Source organism: Camellia sinensis, chromosome 1 (assembly GCF_055761805.1).
Source record: "Camellia sinensis isolate YWXY chromosome 1, ASM5576180v1, whole genome shotgun sequence".
Lineage (NCBI taxonomy): Eukaryota > Viridiplantae > Streptophyta > Magnoliopsida > Ericales > Theaceae > Camellia > Camellia sinensis.
Window position 1 is genome coordinate 164,166,193 of NC_138961.1, and position 13,242 is coordinate 164,179,434.

Here is a 13,242-nt window from a genome sequence, read left to right on the forward strand (position 1 = left end):
TGAATTGTAGATTCTATGTTTCTATTTTAACTTTTACCATCATTTTCTATGTTTCTATTTTAACTTTTACCATCATCTTTCAGTCAACTGTAATAGCAATTGTTTTCCAACGGTTTATTTGCAGTGTATTTGCATTGAGATAAAATTCAATTATTGCCTTGGGCCTCTTGAACAATAAAGATTCACAATTAAGAAATGCCCGGATATGGATATCTATACAAGCAATGGCATCGAACACGGAACATTTTAATTTTTTAATTTTTTAATAGTAAAAGAGTTTATATATGGAGGCACCAAGGGGGTACCACCCATATACACTATTGCAAAAACAAATTAAAAGGCTTAAATCATCTATGCATCATAACTTTACTCAAAAATATAAAGTTCAAAAATTAATTCAAGGACATATCAACTCTACCCGAGAACCAACTATACAAAAAAGACAAAATTTTACTCTTCATTTCAAAATTAGGTCCTTCCACCCTGTCAAAAGTCCTTCTATAAAGCCGTCCTCAAATGATCTACATCACAATCAGAGGCACCAAAAACCAAGACTTACTCCTTGTCTTCCCCACTTTAGTCCCCCTCAAAGATTGGAGGAACATCCATTAGATTCTTAGGGAATGTGCTAACAACATACATAGAGAATCAAAGACCAAAGGTCTCTAACAACCATACAATGAGTAAATAGATGATTGATTGATTGCCCATCCTGCTTATACATACAATACCAATTAATATGAATTGCTTCCTCCTGATCGATTTATCAATGGTAAGAATCTTCCATGCACTCTCATCCATATAAAAACTGCAATCATAGGAGCCTTAGACCCTCAAAATGTCGTGTCCTCAACCCCATCCTACAAGGAATTGAGACTATGATCAGCCACTAACAACTTGCTACCAAAGGCCTAAATTGAAATGAAGTGTTTGTACACTTGTTAATTATTGAGCAAAATTACATATGTTCGTGGAAGCAGAACCATAACTTAAATATCTGTGCTTTTCATTGCCACTGTGCCAAGTCTCGCACTGTCATTTCATTATACAAAAGACTTGATACAAGTTATTAGAACATCTCTTGGCCAACATACAAAGGCCACAATGTTCATTGTCACTACATCATTCAAAATAAGATACATCATGTCTCATATTACAAAATCTTTTTGGTCTTCAGTTTTCAAAAACAGTTTTATGAGTTTTTAATCTTTATTTTTTAGATTTTAGCTATTTTTAATTTTTTTTCTTTTTTTAGATTCACTTAATCTAGAGATACTTAAAAAGTACAAACTTTGTGAAAAATTCTTTAAAAAAATTCACTAAATACAAAAAAAATACATTTTCTTATTTTCTTAGTTTTTTAGTTTTTATTGTTTTTTTTTTTAGATTTCTTCTCATATATTTTACTTTTGAAGTATATCTAGATTAAGTAGATCTAAAAGGTAAAAAAATTGATTAAAATATGAAAAAAAAATTACTACGAATTTAAAAAAACATATGCAAACTATTTGTGAAAACTCAAAACCAAACAGAAAGTTTTCATCGCACGAACATATGCACAAAACTTCAGTCTTCATGTTCTATAATGTGTACACAAAATGCTTGATCCTTGAGCTTGAACCTCATCTCATGAAGGCGTTTAGAAGGATTTGGGTGAACTACACTAGCTCAGCAAATAATACAAATACTGAAGCATATCAATTTACTATATATTGTAAACGAAAGCATTCATGCTCAATTGGAAGATCATGTAAGAAAATTATAATTTATCAAAGGCTTTTTTAGAAATAACATGTAAGATTTGAATAAATCGTAGTATGCAAAAGAAGTCATAATATTGTCATAAGATTGGGTCCCTAAAAAAAATCATGATATAATTCCCACGTGGTATACAAAATCACATAATGTGATCCCACATGGTGATTCTGAACCACATGAAGTGGTAAGTTGCATATAGCAGTAAATGTGGATGTTTGATGATAGCATATAATAGTTTCTCATTCACATTTTAAATGATGTATATTCATGGATTTCCAAAACTCATCGAGTACCAAAGCAACTTGAAACATAATACAAAAGTTACATTTTAAAAATAATAAGTAATACATTTGGGGACAAACTTGGTTTAAAGAGTAGTCAGCTCAAACCTCTAGACACTTTTAATTCCTTTAATCAAGTGGTCCTACATCAAAGGATACATGTATACTTTGTAGTACACATTTAAACATGAAGTAGTTACGTTAACTTTCCTTACTGGAATTCTATTCCATTGTAGTTCTCATTAAGATCAAACTGGTCTCATTATGTCTCTTTCTTAGGCCCTCAAAGTAGATCAAGTTGCATCAGGAGAAAAAAGAAGAAAATAAGTGTAGAGTTCACTGCTTAAGTAATGAAGGTCCAGTGTGATGTTGATTTGGGCGGTGAAATTTCAAACTGTCACCGTTTGAAGGTGGGTTGTAATCCATTTGAGTGGTGAAAGGCCAGTTTGAGTTCCAACCTATTTCTAAAGGGTTTTCTCCGTATTTATCCAATTTCCAATCTTAGTTTAATACATTTAACATGTTATAGTTCTCACACAAGTGTTTCAAAAGCATAAGAAACATCCAATTCCAATTCAACCACAATTCTTCCATCAAAGGCTATGTACTTAGTTCTTCAGCATACTTCCAAGTATAACCTAAGACACCAGTTCTTGTCTAAATTATTCTCTTCAATTAATATCAAGAATTTAAACTTAAGGTTGAAATTCATACTTTGAATCAATGTTGAACAAGACCACCTTTAAGGATTTTCTTCTTTGCTTATTTTATATAGCATAGCTTTGGTGGCCTGCAGATAATTTTGAAAGGGCATTGGGGTGGTTATGTCTATTCATTGTTCGCCGTTATTTTTTTTTATTTTTTTGTAAATAAATTTCTCTTTGATCCAGGCTGACATTGCTCCTACATTAGCTCTTCTTTTTGGTGTGCCGATTCCTAAAAACAATGTTGGAATCTTGATGTCAGAAACTTTTGATTTTTTAACAGGTTAGGTTTTATTGATTATTTTTTTCCCTCTTTTCTCTTTTTATTTTATTGGTAACAACATAATTGTTTTGAGGATGACAATGGAAAAACACTTTCCTAGTTGCTGTAATACTGAATTGATGCTGGACTAGCACAAAGAAACATTCTCCTCTTACCAATGATGGCCAGCTTGATATAGGACAGTGGTAAAAGGTATTGTCACTCTTTATGTGGCCGAAGGTTGGTTAAAATATGGATTTTGAGGTTCTCTACGGTGTAAGACAAGGGATAAATTTCCGCAGTTTTGGGGTTTTAATATATTGAGGAACAATGATATCTTGGATCTGTTGTTTGGTTGTGAATAGTTTTTGTGAACAATAAATAGGGCTGGTTGGTTTTGTTTAGGGTGGTAGAATGGAATGATTGATGATGCCAAAGGATTGGGCTTAACTTTTAGAGTGATAGGTTGTTGGAAATTTGTAGAAAATTTAATGTATAAAGAGAAATAGAGAATTGTATAGATATTGATTGTATTATTGATAGATATATTGAATGTTACAATGATTCCTATATATAGAAGAGTAGGTGGTAGTAGGTGGCAGATGGAGTAGGTAAAGTGGAGGTGGTAGTGGTGTAGTAGGTTAGGTTTAGTGGAGTAGGTGAGGTGGTAGTGGTGTAATGGGTTAGGTTTAGTGGGTGAAGTAGGTGATAGGTTTTAACAGCCCCCCGCAAACTCAAGGGGGATAGGAACTAACCAACTTGAGTTTGGAGAGAGTAACAAAACAAGAAAAATACATAAAAATAAAAGAGAATAGGAGACACTGTATGGTCGTGTCAGACCATTGGTGAAGACACTGGATGGTGGTGTCATAACGTTGTAGAGGACACTGTATGGTGGTGTCATAACGGTGTAGAGGACACTGGATGGCGGCGTCAGACCGATGTAGAAGACAGTTTATGGGGTCATGTCGGACCGTTGTAGCAGACAATGTTCTGACAGTTGTTGTGACAGTTTACAGAGTCTTGCTGGACCCTTGTAGAAACTAACCGGAATCAATGTCGGGACAGTTTACAGAGTCTTGTTGGACCCATAAAGGAGCTAACCGGAATCAATTCGGGACAGTTTACAGAGTCTTGTCGGACCCATGAAGGAGCTAACCGGAATTAATGTCAGGACAGTTTACAGAGTCTTGTCGGACCCATAAAGGAGCTAACCGGAATCAATGTCGGGACAGTTTACAGAGTCTTGTCGGACCCATGTAGAAGACAGTTTATGAGTGTGTATATAGGCTGCCCAAAAGATATACATGTAGATATATATATCGAGCCCGCAAAAGTCGCGCCCTCAAAAGGCGCGCCCACTTTATCAAAAGATGTGCCCGACAGAAATCATCGAGCGGCGAGCCATCAAAAGGCGCGCCAGACACGCGGCGATGCACGTGACCGACAGAACGCGTGTCGGCCTCTTCGTCAGGGTCTTTATAAACCGAAGCGGAGGCTGAGGCTTGGAAGCATAACAAACCAGTTGAAACCTCTGCATTCTCAGAGAGCTTGTCTCGAAGAGCTGCAAATCTTGAAACACTCTGTAACCAACCCTGTCTGACAGTACCAATCGGTAATCGCTACTTCTCTGAAACACTTAGCAACCCAAAAACATGGCCTCTTCTTCCCATCCAGCTACCCAGAACATGGCCTCTTCTTCCCGTGGTCTGCTTACTCTCTTTCCCGACCTCAACGAGTCCACAAGAGAGATAACCGGTGCGGTTGCCCTTGAACCTCAACCAAACGCCCCTGAGTTTGCTCCGTTGACCTTTCCTATGCGGTCTGTGGAGCAAAGAATGGCAGCGCAATCAGATATTGAGGCGAATCAGTATACTTTGAAGTCATGTGTGGAAACCATGACTGCGGTCACAAACTTGTCGCACCGGCTGCAGAGTAGGACAAATGAGGTGCAGCAGTTAAACGCCCAACTGGCTCTGCTCCAACGCATGTATAAGGATGCGCGAGCAGAGATAAGTGTGCTAAAGGCGGAAAATAAGGAACTGAAGCGGAAGGCCACCGTTATGTTCCGATTTGGAGGTCCGCCATATGCTGCAGTGGAGGAGCAGGGAGTAGTGATCGTGCCCAGTGGAGTGGGTGCGGGAAACACAGAGGCAGCACCGGCAAGGGCCGCCCAGGACGGAGGCAAGAAAAAGCGACCCGCAGCAGAGTAGAGAAGCAAAATCCCGCCTGTGGATGTGGTTGTTTTGTGTGTTTTTTTTTTTGTGTGTTTTTTTTTTTGTTTTTTTTGTTTTTTTTGTTTTTTTTTGGTGTAAAATGCTGATCGGGGTTGATCCCCGGCATGAAGAAATGACAAGTTTGTAAAATATTTTTTTTTTTTTTTTTTTGTTGTTTTTTTTTTTTTTTGGGAGTGTTGTGTTGAAAAAATAAAAATAAAATGAAAGAAAACAAGGGAGAAAGAAAATAGATAAAAAAATATGTATAGATGGATTATATGAAAAATATCAGGGTGATTGTTTCAAAATTAAAGTGGGGGTATGTAAAAAGGAGGAAAAGTGATTTGGAAAAAATAAATAAAAAATAAGTGATTTTAAAATCAAATGGAGGAGAGTTTGAGTAATAGAATATAATAAAAAGATATATATATATATATATATATATAAAGTAAAGAAGGTGGGGAACAACATGATAAGGGTGTATTTTAAAATGATAAATAAAAGAAAGTTGAAGACAACATGATACCGGTGTGTATGGATGTGATAATGAGAGTGAAACAAACTTGGTGAGTGTGATTAAATAAATAAAAGAAGAATGGGTGTGCTTTCCTTAGTGCTCCTCTCTCTGCCTTCAAAGTCGAGATTGGTCTCTCCAAACGAAGGCTCAACATTCAAATCATTGTAGTCCTCTGAAAAGGTTCTAACCATGTGCCACAAAATTGGCCCCACCATTATTTGCCTGATAGATAGATGGCTGGAAGCCCTTGACAACACCAGCACCACATATGGACAAATGCATACACACACAATCACAGCGCTGGCACCACCGATGAGTATGGTGGATAGCCTCCTGTGGGCCATCTCTAACACCTCATCATCTCTATAACCAGATACTGATATTAAACAGAATGTTAATATAAATATCAGCAGCCCATAATCGTATCTTGCTTTCATTCTTGGAAAAAATCTTATGAATGTCACTACTGCAGCTAGTATGAAGATGAAAAGCCCAAGTAGTATGGGCTCACATATTTCTCCAGAAAAAACTAGCAATTCGATGAGCTCTAACGCCAAGAGTACCAGCAAGCAGTGTTGCAAAACCCCTATTTACACCCCTTCCAAGTGTTGCACCCACAGAGAAGTCAAAGACAACAACAATAGTAAGAACAGCCCACATTGCAGAGACACCAAAACCATCATAGAGAGGGTCACAGTAGTAGAACTAAAAGGTTGAAAAGGTGGTGTAGAGAGAAACCGAAGAGAGAGTTGCCGAGAGAGAGAGGTTGGCCTCTTCATCTCAGAGAGAGATGAGAATGGTTGATCTTTGTATGTAGAGAAGTCGCCTCTGGTGGCGGCGAACTGGAAGCTATATGTATTGATAGAGATGACAGCGGAATAGGTTGAGGTCCGGCGGGCGGCTAAGGTGAGGTTGCCGCCCGCCGGGGAAGCGAAAATACTAGGTTCTAAACCTGCTCTGATACCATGTAGAAAATTTAATGTATAAAGAGAAATAGAGAATTGTATAGATATTGATTGTATTATTGATAGATATATTGAATGTTACAATGATTCCTATATATAGAAGAGTAGGTGGTAGTAGGTGGCAGATGGAGTAGGTAAAGTGGAGGTGGTAGTGGTGTAGTGGGTTAGGTTTAGTGGAGTAGGTGAGGTGGTAGTGGTGTAATGGGTTAGGTTTAGTGGGTGAAGTAGGTGATAGGTTTTAACAAAATTCATAAAAACAGTGCTGGAATTTCTGAAACAGTGACTGTTTTAATCTTTCATACAGAGGCAAGTTCAGGAAAAATTTCAAGTAGAGTCTAATTAGTTTTATAATTTTTTTGATCTAATGTTTATAATAATCCATGGATAGAATAGAGAGGTACTTCTAATCTATGAAGCACCGGCACTTCAAAACAAGTGCCGTATCCGTATTGGACACACGGACACTTAGGGGACATGCGTGTGGGACACAGCACATGGCATATCCCCTTATTTAATTAATTTATTTTCAGGGAATACTTCGGGGACACACTAGGGACATGCCAATTTGTCTTTTCTCTCATTTTATTTAGTACTTTTGATGAATGTTGAATTTTTATTATTATTTTTTTGAGATTTAAATACTTAATAGATCATCCATAAAAAAAGATATAAACTGTAAGTGTTAATTTAAAAGTGCTTTTTTAAATAAAAAAAGAGAAAGAAAGTAGAATTAGAGTTAGTTTTTGTTAATATTGATTGTTTGTGGATGTAATATTAATCTAGATATCAAATAAATATATATGAAAACATATTTTATTGTCGTGTTCCCGCCATGTCCGTGTCCCTATTTTTTTGAAATTGCCATGTCCCGTGTCCGCATCCTTATCCGTATACGTGCTTCTTAGCTTCTAATTATTGTGTTAGTTACTTGCACCTACAAATTTGAAGGGGAATTTTGAGAAACCACTCTATGAAATTAAACTAGCTAGATAAGATAGAATAGGAAGTGAATACTTTGGGAAGAAGCTGAGGCAATACTAATTGTGGATTTTTTTTTAAAAAACAAATTTTTTTTATAAATAACACTGCAGAATGAGATGAACCATAAGATTGTCTGCTCATGTGCTGCAAAGACCAAGGAATGCATTATTAATGAGGAGCAATTAAATATAAGTTCGATCGGTTGTAGAGAAGGTCAAAAGGCAAATGAGTGTAGTCAATGAAAGTGGACATGGAAGGTTATAAGTCAACAAATGATGCGGCCAATGAAAGTGGGCATGAATAAATGATGTGGTCCTTAGACAAACTCCTAGAAACAAAGCAACATATCGAAAGATAAGGTTGCAAAAGAATGTAGCCAAGCTGAGTATTTGGATGCTTGAGCTCGGTTCGGTTGGCTTGAAGGATATTCAAGCACGGAAATGTGTTCTCAATATCTGCTCAGACAGTTGTCACCATGGTTGTGTGCCGGATTGACTTGTTGGTCTTTATATAGCTAATGAGCTTAAATTTCGACCAAACACTTGTCATGCCTTTATTAAATGATTGAAGATTTGAATTTGAAGTTAGAGAAGCTGATGGCATTATGCTAGTTATCATAGTTAGAATGTAAAATGAAGGAATTTAGGGTTGGGATTTAGGAGAAAGAAGAAGAAGAAGTTTTATATATATTGAATAAGCATGATACCTCAACTTTGCATCAGTCAAATATATATACAAAACCCTAACATAGCAATATGACCATCGTACCCTCAACTTAAGTAAATATTAACAATAGAACAAAAGAAGAACAAAAGAACAAATTAAGTAAATTAAGTATTCTAACAATCGTCATATCTACACACAAGATTAGATGCTTGCTGATCTTAGGTCTCAAAAGATTGTACTCGTTATGTTTTGTTGTGTGTTCTTGTGACATGTAGCAACTATAAGTATCTTACTAAATGGTGCTGATGTTTGACCATAATTTCAAAATTGTCATTGAATATGTTCATAAGCTTGACTAGTCAAGTCAAGTCTTGTTTATTTCATGAGCCTTGAATAGGAGCTCGAGCTTGGCTTGCTTCTTATTACTATGATATTGTATCACGTGTTCAGTTTCAGACAGTTATTGGGTTTACTTGAAAAAGTTGTCATTAGGTTCGACTTTGAAATACTCCCTTCGTCTCACAATGTTAGTTCCTTTTGGGAGTTGCAACTTTTTAAGGTGACACGTGTAATCAATGCATTCAAATTCAAATGAGAAGGCATTAATTTCCCAAATTGCCCCTATATTTGTAGTCATTTATAAAGGATAAGTTGGAAAGTCGTAATATTTTATGCTTTGACTTTTTGAAAAGGACTACTCCCTCCTTCCATTTTGTTAGTCCGTCTTTCCATTTTGGGACGTCCCATTTTGTTAGTCCTATTAGAAAACTCGAAGTAAACAAAGTGTTAGTTTTTCAAAACCATCCATTGTAAGTGGCTATAAATTTATTTTAAAATGAGAGTAAAAGGGTATTGTTGGATTAGTGTTTTAAAATTTGAATTAAAGTGCAATAATTGCATGTTCCCTTAAAAAGTTAAAACTCTTAAAAGGGACTAACAAAATGTGATGGAGGGAGTAATATATTTTGGGACATCTCAAATTAGAAAAGACTAACATTGTGGGGCAGAGGAAGTATTCCTTATCAAGTGATGTTGTATGCCATGTCTAGATTTTTTATATCTGCAGTCAAACCTAGTGAAGCATGAACCACTGTGTTAGCTAGTTTTGGTGTTCATTTTTGAATTGTTTTACATGTTATATTGGTAATAATATACAATCTGTGCAGAGACATTGCACATGGAATTAGAGTATGATATTTGAAGCTGGACGGTGCTCCTGAATTATTTTGAGACTGTAGAATATTGGTCGAGGTATGTGACCTTCCTGTGCTTCATGTTACATGATGCATGCCCAAGCAGCAGGTTAAGGCCAAGCCTAAGACAGCATGTGAAAGTGTTGTCCACTTGATTGTCTGTCATATCAAGTCTATAACCAAGGAAATCTTGGGACAAGGTTTTCTTGAGTTGAATGCAGTTGAGTAGTCCTCATTAGAAATTAGACATGGAGACTTTTAACATGTTTTTGCTATTTAATTTATTTGGTATCAAGTAAGTAATCTTGCTTTAGTATCAAGCAAAAGATTATTACTTGGGAATTAAGGATCATTTTTGTTCTATATTCTATATATCTACTTGATAATGCCAACTATACGTACCTGAGGAGTGAATAGAGTCACGGAATTTATCATTTCTGGGTGATCAATTTCCCTTTTGCAATGAGATATAAGGATTGAACAGGACGATATTCTATTGCCCGCTTCTGAGTTCTGCTTCCCTGAATGAAAATTCTCAGTTTACTTTAATCAACATTAAATTGAAGAATCCCTGTCTTCTTTATAGATGCAGGAAAAAATTATTGCCATTGTGTTTCTTAGCCACCAGGACTACATCAGTACAAATGTTGGGTTATCTAGAAACATGTATGGACATGATCTTGATGGACAAGGGTCCTGAGGTGGATAAGGTAATATCAGGAAGGATAGAACATTATGCTTGCATTCAAGTCGTTGATTTAGAGAACCCGATAGTGTTGATTTCTTACTTACCAAAAAAGACAAAAAAAAAAATGGGGGGGACCTGACAGGAAAGCATTGTCCAGTGAGAATTAGTTTCTGATTTTGTATGCTGAAAAAATTAAATAAAACTCATGAAAAAATAAAGTGCCTTTGTCATTATTACTTTAGATCTTTTAGTTGATTTATCTTGTCAGAAATCGGCAGACAGTATCTGTTTGTTGTTTTGCTCGTATCCTGTGTGACCTATATAATTTCTGACTTATCCTTCTTATCTTGATTATTACAGATGATCAACGGCTGAGGACACTAGAGTTGAATTCCTGGCAGTTACTTAGATTACTTCAAGCACAGCTACCTGGTTTATCTTGTGGAAGTTTCTCAAGTGATGTAATCAGGGATGATCAATGGCCTGCGATCACCAAATGCGATGGTAGCGATGAGGGGATGTTTTGTTGCTTATTTTTAAATGCTGCAGCTCTGCACAAATCGTGGAAATCTAAAAGGGTCTCTAGGTTGTTTATATTTGACTTTATTCACTATTAAAAATTTTGAAGCGAAATTTGTTTAGAGAAATGCTGAAGCCTTTCTTCTTCTGTGATATATATAGGTCTAATAGCAGAGATGACTACAGCAATACTGTTTCGGCATATGATGATTTTCTAAGAGCTGCAAGAGAGTGGTTATCACACAGAGCAACTTATGTATGTGTATCCTATTTCAACAGTAGTTGAGTTGATCCTTTTCTGGTTGAAAGATGCCTAATTAGTGGTGTCTGTATTTTCTGTGAGCTTTGATGACTAGATATTTTGTGCACTTATTTCTTTCTTGTTCCTTTTATTTGCACTGTTTTTATCATATTGCAGAAACCTGCTGGCCTACTTGCTTCTGGAGTTGCAGCAATGGTCCTTTCATGCTTGGTATTCATAGGGCTTCTTCTTTGGTTGGACCAAGAAGTTTACCTCTGCCAAATGCATCATCTTTCTGACTTGAAGAACAATATGCATAAGTGGCATTTGGAGGAGACTTATGTTCTGGCTATCATTTTTATCCTTGTTTTAAGTATGGGATCTAGTTCTATGGTTGAGGAAGAGCAATATATATGGCATTTCTTGACATCCACATTTTATTTGGTATTACTCCGTAAAGCAATTCAGTCCCCTATAGCAGGCGTTGCACAAAGTTTGATTACCTTGGTCAAAGGACAAAACAGACGAAGATCTAGTCAAATATTTTTCATCATTCTGATTCTCCTTTCTGGGAGGATTATGAGAGGCTGGCATCAGGGTGGTGTGAACTGGGCTCATCTTTCTGACATTTCAAAGTGGCTTGAGCAAGCAGGAAGAGATTATGTAAAATACATCCAGCTGGTCTCATGGCTTCTTGTGATCAGCTTAGGCTTATATTCTCTTTTGTTATTTCGGACAAAGAAATATTTTGTTATGTTGATTGCATTCTTATTTTTAGTCCCGGCAATGTTGGTTCTACGACATATCCTAAAATATCAGGACAGTGCATTTGCAGCATCCAGTCATGGTGCTACCTCAATGGCACAAATAATTTACGCAGTTCTAGGGATTCTCACATGTGGTGCTGTTTTTGCCTTACCGTGGCTTATACCGGTTCAGAATCCTAAGATCTTCTCAACCCATGATGTTTGCTGGTCAAATAATTTTCTTGCTGATGTTAGAAGGAAGTTTCTGCTTGTTGGCTTTAGAGATTGTGCTTATGTTATCGGGTGGGCTTATATGCTTTGCTGGTGTCTTCTACAGCTGTTGCTACAACAACCAATAAATTCAATGCCTATATTATTGCTTCTTGTGCAAATACTGGCCAGTATATGTTATTGTTCTAACAGTGGCCTGCATCTTAAGCAGTGGGTTGAGGTGAGTCAAAATCTCCATGGTCTGGTGAATTTTAGTTTTCCTTGGGTTGAGAATGAGTTAAAGCCAGTGTCAAATAATTTTCAAGGAAACTTGGAAGTTGGACTCTTATAGTTAATATAGGGTCAGGCTTAAAGGGTAAATAAAGCTCAATATTTGAACTTGGTTTAAGGTTGAAGGTATGTTTGCAAAGTGGAGAACATGAAGCATATTTTTCTTTAATAGAGAAAGAAAGGGATAAAATACATTTAGAGATCCAAAAAAGGCTTTCTTGCTTGGATCTTCAAGGTGACAGATCTATTATCTTGTCTTATGAAGTTTATTTTCAACCATGATTTAAGGTTCCTTTAAAGTTAAAATATTGAAATTGTTGCATAAAATATTACATTTTGCAGTAACTGATGACATTGTAGTTTCTTTTTGTTTATCATTTGATATCGACTATGGAATTTACTTAATTGAGTGATACCGAACCAGGTTTAAAATATCCCTGGCACAGTAAGATCTGAAATCCAATTAACAAGCACTATAATTCTGACTGAAATGGTGAAAATGTAATGACTCCTAGACGACTAAAAAAGAGTAAAATTTTATCACTATCTTCGCTTTCTAAAATTAAGGCGTATCCAATATACTTACTTACTTACAACTGAGCAACCAGATGAGCAACGGAAAGTTTTGATCTAAATGGCCCAAAAATGTTCTGTGGCAGTTCTCCATTTAAATTACTTGCTCAATATTTTAGCTAGGAGAAGAATATTGGAGTCTTTGTTTTCTATAAATAAGAGACTTTGAATTCTAAATTCCTTCACTCAGTGTGCAATCAACACTAAGATCAAGAACATGGTTGTCAAAGATGGAATTAATCCCAAACTAATACTACTAAATTTTTATTGAACTACCATTCAGTTTCCATTGTGATAAAATCTATTTTTAACTTGGAAATCATACTTGATGCAATTAGTAAAACCTCAAGCTGTCAAGCGTGGGAAGAATTGTTTTTCTGAGGGCAGCCACAGTATGCAAATAAAGTTGGAACTGCCCCATTGTTGATGGT

At 36.2% G+C, this 13,242-nt stretch overlaps 1 protein-coding gene across 14 annotated transcripts in view; it reads left to right on the top strand.

Annotated features, from left to right (window-relative positions):
• Window positions 1-13,242, top strand: part of LOC114301848 (Alkaline-phosphatase-like family protein) — a 36,685-nt gene that overhangs the window by 12,171 nt on the left and 11,272 nt on the right. For 13 of the 14 annotated variants that reach the window (XM_082888445.1, XM_028246811.2, XM_082888462.1 and 10 more), the window contains 4 exons: window positions 2,930-3,026; window positions 10,592-10,817; window positions 10,913-11,006; window positions 11,169-12,188. In XM_082888445.1, coding sequence (XP_082744571.1) covers window positions 2,930-3,026; window positions 10,592-10,817; window positions 10,913-11,006; window positions 11,169-12,188 — 1,437 coding nt within the window. Of the gene's footprint in view, window positions 1-2,929; window positions 3,027-10,591; window positions 10,818-10,912; window positions 11,007-11,168; window positions 12,189-12,357; window positions 12,474-13,242 lie in introns of all 14 variants that reach the window. The other variant, XM_082888499.1, reaches the window with a different exon arrangement.